The sequence below is a fragment of the Tachyglossus aculeatus genome, chromosome 7, assembly GCF_015852505.1.
Source record: "Tachyglossus aculeatus isolate mTacAcu1 chromosome 7, mTacAcu1.pri, whole genome shotgun sequence".
Taxonomy (NCBI): Eukaryota; Metazoa; Chordata; class Mammalia; order Monotremata; family Tachyglossidae; genus Tachyglossus; species Tachyglossus aculeatus.
Window position 1 is genome coordinate 14,863,717 of NC_052072.1, and position 11,137 is coordinate 14,874,853.

An 11,137-nucleotide genomic window follows, 5' to 3' on the forward strand; every position below is an offset into this window, starting at 1 on the left:
AGACATGATCCCTGCCTTCAAGGAGCTTACGGTCTTGAGAGTCTGGAGAAGAGCTGACGGATTCTACCTTTTTATCTCAAGGTGTGGCAGTGTTTGCTTGGAAGGGAGAGTCGGAAGATGATTTCTGGTGGTGCATCGACCGCTGTGTCAGCATGGATGGCTGGCAGGCTAACATGGTAAGAACAACTTCCTCTCCAGCCCTGCTGCCCGCTAGGGCTTCCTTCCCACCCTCACCCACAATCTTCCTTTCCTTCCTTTCTTCCTCCCTCCCCTTCCTGCCAATGGAGTTTCCCTCCTGACTTTTCTCTCCCTCACCCTTCCCCTTCAGATCATTGCCGCCATTTTGTAGCCGCCTAATTAATGGGAAAATCTGAGGGTTTTCTTTTTCCCAAAGGTGGTGCTGCCTGGCAGGAGCAGACGTCTTCCCTCTTGCTGACGTGGAAGGTGCCTGAGCGTAGGAAGGGCGGGCGTGGCCTGTCGGCGTGTCCTTTCGTGGGGGACCTAGGAGGAAATGACCTTTCTGGGCTTCTGGCTGCAGATACTCTTTTTTCAGTTGAAGTGCCAGCTTCCTCCCTGTAATGAGAAAACGTGGGAGCTGAACTGAGATCCAGGGTGATCTCTTACCTAACATTCTCTGGCAGACCTCTGAAACAGAGCTAGGAGTCTGCATTCCAGCCTTGGAAATCACTCCTCTAGACCTATTTTCTTGCCACCTGATTAACTTATATTTACCCCCAGCGCTTAGTACAGTGCCTGGCACATAATCAGCCCTTAACAAATGCCATTAAAATAATGCTGCAGCACGCATCTTCAGTGCATAAGCTTTCTCCCGCTGTAGACCAGCAAAGACCACTGCAAGGTTCACTCGACTGGCATCTGAAGAAATGGGGCTAAAAATTCCTTTTGGCTCTAGCCGAGCTGGAGGCCCATAGAAGTATTCTGGCTCTTCTGTAGATCCTGGATGATGGGGGAGACTTAACCCACTGGGTTTATAAGAAGTACCCAAATGTGTTTAAGAAGATCCGAGGCATTGTGGAGGAGAGCGTGACTGGAGTGCACAGGTAATGGCTCTGACTACTTACCCAGGCTTCAGATGGTGTCATCTCTCCTGGGGCAGACAGAGTAGGGCAGCCCATAGCAGCTACCCACAAGCCCCTATCCTGGGACTTGTGACGTATCCAACCACTTCAGCCTGCTGGGATGGTCTCCAAGGAGAGGTGGGTGGTTTTTCCTCAATTCCCAATCAAGTCATCTCCCTCGCGCTCTTCAGGGTTCAGGGAAATGCCAAACCCTGCACCACTCTTGATAGATGTGATGGTGCGTCACTGTAAGAGGGGCAAGACAAGGAGTTGGTGTTTTTTACTTAGCTAGCGGGCTATGGGGGAGGCAGACGAGTTGAGATGGGGAAGGAAATTGGGCAGTGTTGGCATTTTGCTTGTCAGTCACCTGGCTTTTTTTGGACTCTCCTCTTTCTAGATTGTACCAGCTCTCCAAGGCAGGGAAACTGTGTGTCCCAGCCATGAACGTCAATGACTCTGTTACTAAACAGAAGTTTGATAACCTGTATTGCTGCCGAGAGTCCATCTTGGATGGGTGAGTAGGAGCCTGCAAGTGGCGGCCCTCTGCGGGTGGACCTCAGAGTAATCGTCCATGCCCCTAGGGTCCTAGCTTTTAGGCGAGCACTGTGGGCTCCGATATGGCATTTTCCTTCGGGCCGGGTGGGTCTGGGAGCGTAGCTCGCCCAGGGGCGTGGATGCGGCCCCCATCCAAGCCCTCGTCTCTTTTCCATAGCCTGAAGAGGACCACTGACGTGATGTTTGGAGGGAAGCAAGTGGTAGTGTGTGGCTATGGGGAGGTAAGCCCGTGAGTGAGAGACAGGGACATTGCTTTGCGGGTTGTCCCCACCTGCCTCCCTCACAGTTGCCATCGCTCTCCTTTCCAGTGACAGAGCCGGGACCCGCCACATGTGCAGCAGAGATTCCGGTCTAATTCATTCATTCATTAATTCGTATTTATTGAGCGCTTACTGTGTGCAGAGCACTGTACTAAGTGCTTGGGAAGTCCAAGTTGGCAACATAGAGACAGTCCTACCCGGGAGTGGTCCGGAGCCTGTCCGGCACTACTGACAGAGTTTTCACTTCTTTTCTGGGCCAGTGTTTACCTTCCACGGTGGCCAGGGCCTCTACCCCAAGCAGACCCAAGTTGGCGCAGACTGTCAACTCCAGGCCACGATATTGGCGTGGGGCTGGGAGAAATTGACTTCATTCATTCTTGATTGAGAATCAGTGGAGTGTGACCTGTTACCCAACTCCTTTTTTTTATGGTATTTAAGTGCTTACTATGTGTCAAACACTGTTCTAAGCTCTGGGTTAGGTGCAGGTTAATTATGTTGGACCCAGTCCCTGTCCCACCTCTAGGAGGGAGAACAGGTACTGAATCCCCATTTTAGAGTTGCGGAAACCGAGGCACAGAAATAAAGTGACTACTCAAGGTCACACAGCAAGCCGTTGGTGGAGCCAGGATTAGAACCCAGGTCCTCTGACTCCTAGGCTGTAGTCTCAAGCAGCTCTTGAACAGTAGCCCAGCCTCATTTCCCTAATTCCACTCAAGTGCCAGTGGTGCCCACCTATATTTTGGCCAGCGAGTTTGAAATGAACAGAAGAAGGCGTAGAGTACTGGCTCTCCAACTTAGAGAGCTAGTCTTATCTGGAATGCTGGCTACACATCCAGTGGGCACAGAGGAACCCAAAGCCAGCCACCTGCCTTCCAGAACAAAGTGATAGCCTGGGTCCCTACCAGGGGTGGGTTGGCAGATGCCTGGGCCCGGGAAGGACCTGGAAGAGAGGGCTGGGCACTAGAACAGAGGGGCCAACTTACCGGACAGCCAACGGTCTGTTCTGCACACACACTCTGTGTGGAGCCCTCTACCAGCCACAGACCAAAGAAGATGACAGTCCCTGTCGTTAGCTTAGTCTGATTGCAGAGCAAGGAAAGACCCAAATGTAATTTATACACTAGAGTACCAAGTGACTACTGTGGTAGTTCACGTGACCAGTACTTGGTGAACTGGCTCTGGGAAGGCTGAGTGATTGGAAGCTGCTGTTGGTTTCAGTGCCCTGCAAGCCTGCCTGAGTTCCTGCCTGGTGACCGCCTAGGCCTGGAACCCGCCTTACTATCGTAGGCACGGCTCTCCGGCCCCGTGGGCTCGGCTGGAATGCCTCTGCTTCCGGCCGGCCGTGCTACCGCTTCTGCTTCTGCCCCCCGGGCTGAGATCAGGCTGAGCCCTGTCTGTCCTCAGGAGCAGGTTCTTTCCTGAGGGAGGAAGAAGGGGAGGGAGGGAGGGAGGAAGGCCCTCCCTTCTAGGCATGACAGACCTCTGGCAGCCCACCCGCACATTCTGTCCCTCTCCCCCCATCACACACATCTCTCTCTTCCATGCCTCTCTCCCTGTCTCTCTATCTCTGTCCTCTCTCTCTGTTGCTCTGTGTGTCTCTCCCTTCTCTCCTGCTCTATAGGTGGGAAAGGGTTGCTGTGCGGCTCTGAAGGCTCTAGGAGCGATAGTGTATATCACGGAGATCGACCCCATCTGTGCTCTCCAGGCCTGGTAAGGAGCAGGGTGGTCCATGGTCCTGGGGGCTCCTTACGAGCTCTCCCAACTGCCTGGAGTTGCTGCTGAGCTCTGTTGGGTCTCCAGCCTGTGAGGGAGATGGAAGCCAAGGTGCAGCCTATTGCCTAGGGAATAATCTGGGCCTCTTCCTCCTCCTCCTCCCCTGTAACTATCCCGGAGCTCTTGGATGGCCCAGGGCAGGTGGGGGCTGACTCCTCCCTGAACTCCACAGTGATGGCTGTCCTGGACAGTGGCTATCCTCTCTTTTAACTTCGATAGAGGCTTGGGGCTCCTGGGGTGGGTGTTCAGGAGATCCACCCAACTGGTCACAGGCCAGACTGCTCCACAGAATGGGGGTGGGGAGGGCCCTAGGCCTGGCTCTCAGAATGTGATTGGATCTCCAGGATCTCTGCAGCTGGCACTTGTCCCGTTGCCTCCCCTCTTGGCTTGCCCAGATGAGCTGCCCACCAGGTCCTCACAAACCTCTCTCCTCTTTCTCCAGCATGGATGGGTTCCGGGTGGTGAAACTAAATGAAGTCATCCGGCAAGTGGACGTGGTTATAACCTGCACAGGTAGATTCCCAAGGGACCCGGGCTGGGTGGGTCGTCTCTGTTCTATTTATTTTGTTAATGATGTGCATTTAGCTTTTAATTCTGTTTATTCTGACGACTTGACACCTGTCCACATGTTTTGTTTTGTTGTCTGTCTCCCCCTTCTAGACTGTGAGCCTGTTGTTGGGTAGGGACTGTCTCTATATGTCGCCAACTTGTACTTCCCAAGTGCTTAGTACAGCGCTCTGCACACAGTAAGCGCTCAATAAATACGATTGAATGAATGAATGATTTTCACCCGAGAACAAAGAGGGACGTGAGACCGAATCTTGGAAAGCCCCTGTGGGAGGTGCTTACTGCACTCCTGACCAGCTGGGGCCTGAGTTCGGCTTGAATGCTGAGGGGAGCCACATCGGCACCTTGCCTATGGCTCCAGGATCAAAGCATCTCTCCTAGGGCCCTTCAGCCCTGCCCACTTCCTTGTCCAGCTCAGCCCTATAGTCCACTCTGGATTGCTCCTTCGCTCTTCCGTCTCCACCTCCCACCCTGACTCAGCCCTCCTCTCCCCTTCCTGGTCCAGCCACTGGCTTCCTCTGCCTTCTCTGACTGAGCCCAGAAGCCCCCTCCATCCTCAGCCTCTGTCCCCTTCCCGCCAGGTAACAAGAATGTGGTGACCCGGGAGCACTTGGACCGCATGAAGAACAGCTGTATCGTGTGCAACATGGGCCATTCCAACACGGAGATTGATGTGGTGAGGACGGTGCCCGTCCTTGGGAGCTGGGCCCCCTTCATGCCACCGCCTCCCCCCACCCCTCCATACCAGACCGGCTAACCCCGTCCTGTCCCTTGCAGACCAGCCTACGCACCCCTGAACTGACGTGGGAGCGAGTGCGCTCACAGGTGGACCACGTCATCTGGCCTGACGGCAAGCGTGTTGTTCTACTGGCTGAGGTCCGTCCCCCGGGGAGGGGGGTTGGTCTGGAGGACTGGAAGAGGAGGGAGGAGCTGAAGGTGGGGTTGGGTCGGGGGGGGTACGTTGGGTCAAAAGGGTACTCTGGACTCCTGTGCTCAGGCCTGGCCCACCGAAATAGCAGTGAGCTTTGACCCCCGAGAGAGAGAGTATGTGTGGGTGTGTGTATGTGTGCACACACGCGCATGGAGTGGGGGTCCTGGGAAAAAGAGTTTCCCTTTGTCTACCCATAGCCGGCCCAGACCACATCTGGCTCTGGTGGTCCTGGTGGAATAGGGGGTGAATGGGCGGAGCTCTGGGAAATTAGAACCAACCTGACCCACTTTCCACCTTCCCACTGCCACTTCAGGGTCGCCTTCTCAATCTGAGCTGCTCGACGGTCCCTACCTTTGTCCTGTCCATCACAGCCACCACTCAGGTATGAGCCTGGGGGCCTAGCAGCCGCCTCCCTCCTACTGACACTGGCTTTCTTGATTCCTGGGGTTATTAGCAAGGGGCTTAGGCTGGCAAGCCTAGAAGAGAGCCTGGAGGGGGAGGGGCAGAGGCAGGAGAGGGTCTTAGCAACCAGGGTTGCTGAGGCAGTTCTTTCTGGGGAAGCTCCAGCCTCCTGGACCACGTTGATGCCTGTCTCCTTGTTTTGTTTTGTTTTGTTGTCTGTCTCCCCCTTGTAGACTGTGAGCCCATTGTTGGGTAGGGATTGTCTCTATCTGTTGCCATACCGTACTTTCCAAGCGCTTAGTACAGTGGCTCAGTGGAAAGAGCCTGGGTTCGGGAGTCAGAGGTCATGGGTCCTAATCCTGCCTCCGCCACTTATCAGCTGTGTGACTTTGGGCAAGTCACTTCACTTCTCTGGGCCTCAGTTACCTCATCTGTTAAATGGGGATTAAGACTGGTGAGCCCCACGTGGAACAATCTGGTTACCTTGTATCCCCCCCAGTGCGTAGCACAGTGCTTGGCACATAGTAAGCGCATAACAAATACCATTATTATTGAGGAGCAGTGTGGCTCAGTGGAAAGAGCACGGGCTTGGGAGTCAGAGGTCATGGGTTCTAATCCCGGCTCCACCACTTGTCAGCTGTGTTACTTTGGGCAAGTACTTAACTTCTCGGTGCCTGTGTTACCTCATCTGTAAAATGGGGATTGAGATTGTGAGCCGCACGTGGGATAAACTGATTGCCTTCTAGACTGTGAGCCCACTGTTGGGTAGGGACTGTCTCTATATGTTGCCAACTTGTACTTCCCAAGTGCTTAGTACATTGCTCTGCAGACAGTAAGCACTCAATAAATACGATTGATTGATTGATTGATTGTATTCCCCCCTCCCCCCCGGCGCTTAGAACAGTGCTTGGCAAACACCATCATCATTATTATTACTATTATTATTATATGATTGAATTGAATGAATTAACATCTGGGAGCAGGTAGATTCCTCTTAGGAGTTGGGACTTGTGAAACAGGAATTTGTGGAGCTTCTGGTGGGAGTCCCCAGTCCCCTGTTCTTTTCTCTCCCTCCGTCTCCTACTTCACATTCCCCAGAGAGCCAGAGACCCTGAAGTGGAACTTCTGGCTCTAGACCCCCGAGAAGCTTGTTCCATCCCTCCATAGAGGAGCAACCATGAGCTGGGGAAATTGGGCTTTAAGGTCCATTTGGGCTGGTGCTGGCCTCAGCCTGGGGTGTGATCTGATTCTGAGGTGCCCTCCTCATGCCAGCTCCTTGTAAGTAGTCCAGAGCAATGTAGTTTTATTCTGTCCATCTTTCTCCCACCCCCCAGGCTTTGGCACTGATAGAACTCTACAACGCTCCAGACGGCCGCTACAAGCAGGATGTGTACTTGCTGCCTAAGAAGATGGGTGAGCAAAAAGCAACAGGGAGCTGCCCCTTCCTCTCAAAACATTCAGGGGAAAGGCTCTCCCACTAGATCTCCTGCGTGGTCTGCAAGGTCAAGTACTCAGTGGCCCGGGGTTCACCTCAAACAGTCAGTGGTATTTCTTGAGCGCTCACTGTGTGCAGAGCATTGCAGTAAGCGCTTGGGAGAGTAGTAGAGTACCACAGAATTGGTAAACAAGCTCCCCTGCCCACAGTGAGCTCACAGCCGAGACGGGGAGACAGACATGACTATACATAAATAATTTGCACATAAGTGTTCTAGGACTGTAGGTGGGGTGAATACCAAATGCTTAAAGGTCACAGATCCAAGGACAATCAAAGCCCAGGGGCCAACCGCTGCTGAAGACACCTCCTTTCCCACTTTGCTGCTCTGCCTGGTGACTGGCCCCTGGCCCAGATCAAGAAAAGAGCAGGAGTTTCTGGGGTGGATGGGAGAGGACGAGTGCCAGGAGCAAGGATTGCTCTTGGGGAGAGCTGAAAGAGAAGCCAAAGTTGCCTCTAGGGCCCTTAGCTTCCCCTGCCCAGGGCTCACCAGGTTCTGGTCCCAGTTCTCCTCAAGAGCCTCAGACCTGAAGCCACCTCATCTATCTCTGAATGTGCCTACCTGGGGTTCCCCTGAACTAGGCCGGCCGGGTGCCCCCTCCTCCACAGGAAATGGATTGTTTTGTGGTCATGCAGCAGGCGGAGGTTAATGGACTTGCCGGTCTGGTGGTGAGGACCACTGCAGGTGACGAGCCCCAACAGGGCCTCAGGCACCCACCAACCTCATCTTACGACCTTGATGTGGAGAACTGGGCCCCAGAAAAGGTGCCGGTGGTTAGCTTGAACCTTTAGCTGCTGGTGTCTTCTCTTCTGCCCTTTGAAGGACTAAGCAATCCCTCGAGCCAGGGGTCTTCCAGGTTTGGGATGGGCGGGGGTGTTGGCTTCGCAGCCGGAAGCTCCGGCCCAAAGCAACCGGCTTGGCCCTCTGCTCTTCTCAGATGAATACGTGGCCAGCTTACACCTGCCTTCTTTCGATGCCCATCTGACTGAGCTGACAGACGACCAAGCTAAATACCTGGGACTCAACAAGAACGGGCCCTTCAAGCCCAATTATTACAGGTAAGCTGGAGGGGAGCTTGGCCAAAGGATGGGGAGGCTCCCTTCTGTCTCAGAAAAGGGGGTGTGGAGCCCAGGATTGGCAAACTCTCGTCATCGGGACATGGGACTCCCTTGGTTAGTGGAAAGACCACTGGACTGGGAGTCGGGAGGCACAGATTCCAATCTGGGCAAGACACGTAACTGCCCCGAACCTCAATTTCCTCATCTGTAAAATGGGGATGAGACCTCTCACCCCATCTCTTAGATTAGGAACCCTGGAAGAGTTTGAGACTGCATTCTTCCTGATTGCCTGTATCTACCTCAGTGCTTAGCACAGTGGTTGGGCACCTAAGGGAGTGTTTACCACAATAAACTTGGGTGGAGCAGGTAAGAGCGTAGCCAAGGAGGGGTGTGGCCCGAGCTGGGACAGATTCTGACCAGGGCAGAAGCAGATAATTAAATAAGGTATGGAATTGCCCTGGAAGAGAAGGCCGCCAGAGCGGGGATGGGAATATGGGGGTCACTGTGAGGGAGTTCGGCGTCAACCATTCAAAGGGAACCCGTTTCCCATCTCCCAGAATTCTCTGCCAGACGATTGGGATGGAGAATCTGATCCATCCACCTCTTTTCATGACGCTGCCCGTTGTCTCTCACACTCACCTCTCCTGCTCTCGACCCTTTGCACAGGCTGTCCCTCCTGCCTGAAACTCCCTCCCCCTAACCTTCTGACAGCCCAGCAACCTCCCCATCTTCAAAGTCCTGCTGAAATCATATCTTTTGCAAGAAGCCTTCCCCGAAGAAGCTGTCATCGTCCACCCCCCACCAACCCTATTTTCCCTCCCTACTGTCTCACCTCTGCACTTAGTCCCATCCCCTAAGCATATAGGTACACATCCTTATACTCACATGCTTCCCTGACCTGTAATTTATTTTAATGTCTGCCTCCCCTAACTAGACTACAGGCTCCTTGAGGGTAGGAATCAAGTCCACCACCTGTACTGTAGACTCTCCCGGTGCTGTGCACTCCTTAAGCACTCAGTAAATAGCACCGATTGACTGATTCTCATTGATTTACAGGTACTGACGGGCCACAGTCCATGGGACCAGAACTGTACCTGACACCTTTAGAAGAGAGATTTTTAAAAAAAAAACAAAACGACAACAGCTTTTATTTTCATTCTCCCTATCATTTTGCTCCTTCCCTCTCCAGTTTCTCTGTCATGATCCCCTCCCCAACCCCCACCCTTCCTCATGTCTTTGTCTAAACTCTTCAGACCACACAGGGACTCTGCTTTTCTGGTGTACAGGTGAACCTTGAGGGTTCCACCGGGCCTCTCATCCAACTCACTTGAAAAGGCGTGAAGTCCCATCCCCACTCGCAGGATTGATTCCTTCCTGCGGTTCTCTTCACCCTCTCCAAGGGACCTTAGTCTTAACTGGGTGGTACCTTCTATTGGGGAACGCTGAGGTACTCCCTCCTAAAGGGGAACAATCTGCAATTTCTCAATTGCCTTAAAAGCTGCTGCTGATCAGTGTTCCCTAATTTGTGCTGGAGGAGACTGCCGCTCCCCCACCCGTGGGGAAGGGCAGGTCCCAGGGCATCTGGGACACTTTCCCCTCGAAGCCCCAAGCCCTGCTTTCTGTGTCGGGTGATTCCATGGCCAGCTGGGAGAAGGACCCCCAGAGCATCGGCCGTTGCAAACCTCACCCCGCCTGAGTTCAAACGTGCAACGTTTCATTTTCCTGTAGCCTCTCGTCAAACCGCACCTTACCCAGTTGGACATTTGGGGCCTCCTCCCCACTTTGTTCTGTTGTAAAAAAAAAAAAAGAATTTTTTTTTTTAAAGGAAAACTTTTAGCGTTAACACTGTGGAACTGTTGGGGTGGTTGCTGTTGGTTTCTCTTTTCCCTCCTTTGCTCATCTGGGGCAAGGGTTTGGAATTGGTGTGACAGGATGCCCGGGTCTGGAGAGACCCATGGAGATATGGCCCACTGTATTTCTAGTTCCGTAGCTTAGAGAATCCAGGAGTTGGTGCTGAAGCAGCTTAACCAGTCAGATCCACCAGCCTCTCATGGGAGCCGAAGGTGAATTTCCCAACCTGTCACTGGGTTAGATGTTCAGCTTAATTTTGGGGACTTTCCTCAAAGAGCAAACCACCACCTGGCCAACTGTACCTTTGTTCCCCAAAGTTCCAGCAGTGGGTAAGGGGGAAAGAGCAGCCAGGGCCCTGGGCTTTGGTGTGGGTTCCAAGTTAGGGTCACCCCAACTCTGGAAACAGCAGCAGAGCTGTGGCCTCAGTGGGGCGGGGCAGAGAAACTTCTGCTAGCTTCCCATGGACCCTGTTGGGTCAGGAGGGCTTGGTACTCAGGAGTTCGAGGGACACTTGCTCAGGATCTCAAACCCTTCTTTTGACTCTTTGTGGGTTTGCCCAAGAGTTAGTGGTGAAAGGGCAGAGTTCCCTCTCTGAACTAGCCTCCCTCTCTCCCTGATCCCCCACCCTGGTCAGAGGGAGTCATCTGGACCACACAAAAGGGAGGCTTCCAGCCTGCTTCTTCATGCCTAGTAGGTACTTCCTGCCTAGGTTCTTGCCCTCTAGCATCTCTACCACCAGGCCCATCCTCTCCCTCTTGGGCAGTGGCCCCTATTCTCTGCAGAGCTGCGAACAGGTGGGCTCCGACTGGCTGAGGTGGCCTGGCGGGCCCCCACCCAGTCAATCAGAACATCCCATCCACCGGTGGGGCAAGGACAAGCCCCCCTTTGGGGGCCGGTTCTTCCAGAAGGCCAAGGTCCACACTCCCACCAGGGCCCCCTCGCCCCTCCATTCCTGTATCTGTTACCGTGTCACTAGGTAGAAGCTCCATCTCCCTAAAGCCATGTAACCAAGACGACCGTGGAATGAGATCTTACAGCGGAGGGAGCATGTTATGAGCAACCTGGATGGAATAGGTTTATTTTGTATATGAATGATTTTTAATGAATGCAATATTAATCCTCGCAGATGAGCAATAATCATTAAAGTCGATTAAAATGATGAGAAAAC

General features: G+C 53.3%; 1 protein-coding gene across 2 annotated transcripts in view; it reads left to right on the forward strand.

Moving 5' to 3' along the window:
• AHCYL1 (adenosylhomocysteinase like 1) overlaps positions 1-11,137 on the forward strand; it is a 43,727-nt gene extending 32,590 nt beyond the window's left edge. Inside the window, exons 6-17 of one of the 2 annotated variants that reach the window (XM_038748815.1) lie at positions 82-176; positions 955-1,061; positions 1,477-1,593; positions 1,792-1,855; positions 3,516-3,604; positions 4,110-4,180; positions 4,816-4,910; positions 5,012-5,110; positions 5,479-5,547; positions 6,902-6,980; positions 7,998-8,118; positions 9,175-11,137. In XM_038748815.1, the coding sequence (XP_038604743.1) occupies positions 82-176; positions 955-1,061; positions 1,477-1,593; positions 1,792-1,855; positions 3,516-3,604; positions 4,110-4,180; positions 4,816-4,910; positions 5,012-5,110; positions 5,479-5,547; positions 6,902-6,980; positions 7,998-8,118; positions 9,175-9,181 (1,013 nt within the window). In that variant the 3' untranslated portion in view covers positions 9,182-11,137. Of the gene's footprint in view, positions 1-81; positions 177-954; positions 1,062-1,476; positions 1,594-1,791; positions 1,856-3,515; positions 3,605-4,109; positions 4,181-4,815; positions 4,911-5,011; positions 5,111-5,478; positions 5,548-6,901; positions 6,981-7,997; positions 8,123-9,174 lie in introns of those variants that run through there. The other variant, XM_038748816.1, reaches the window with a different exon arrangement.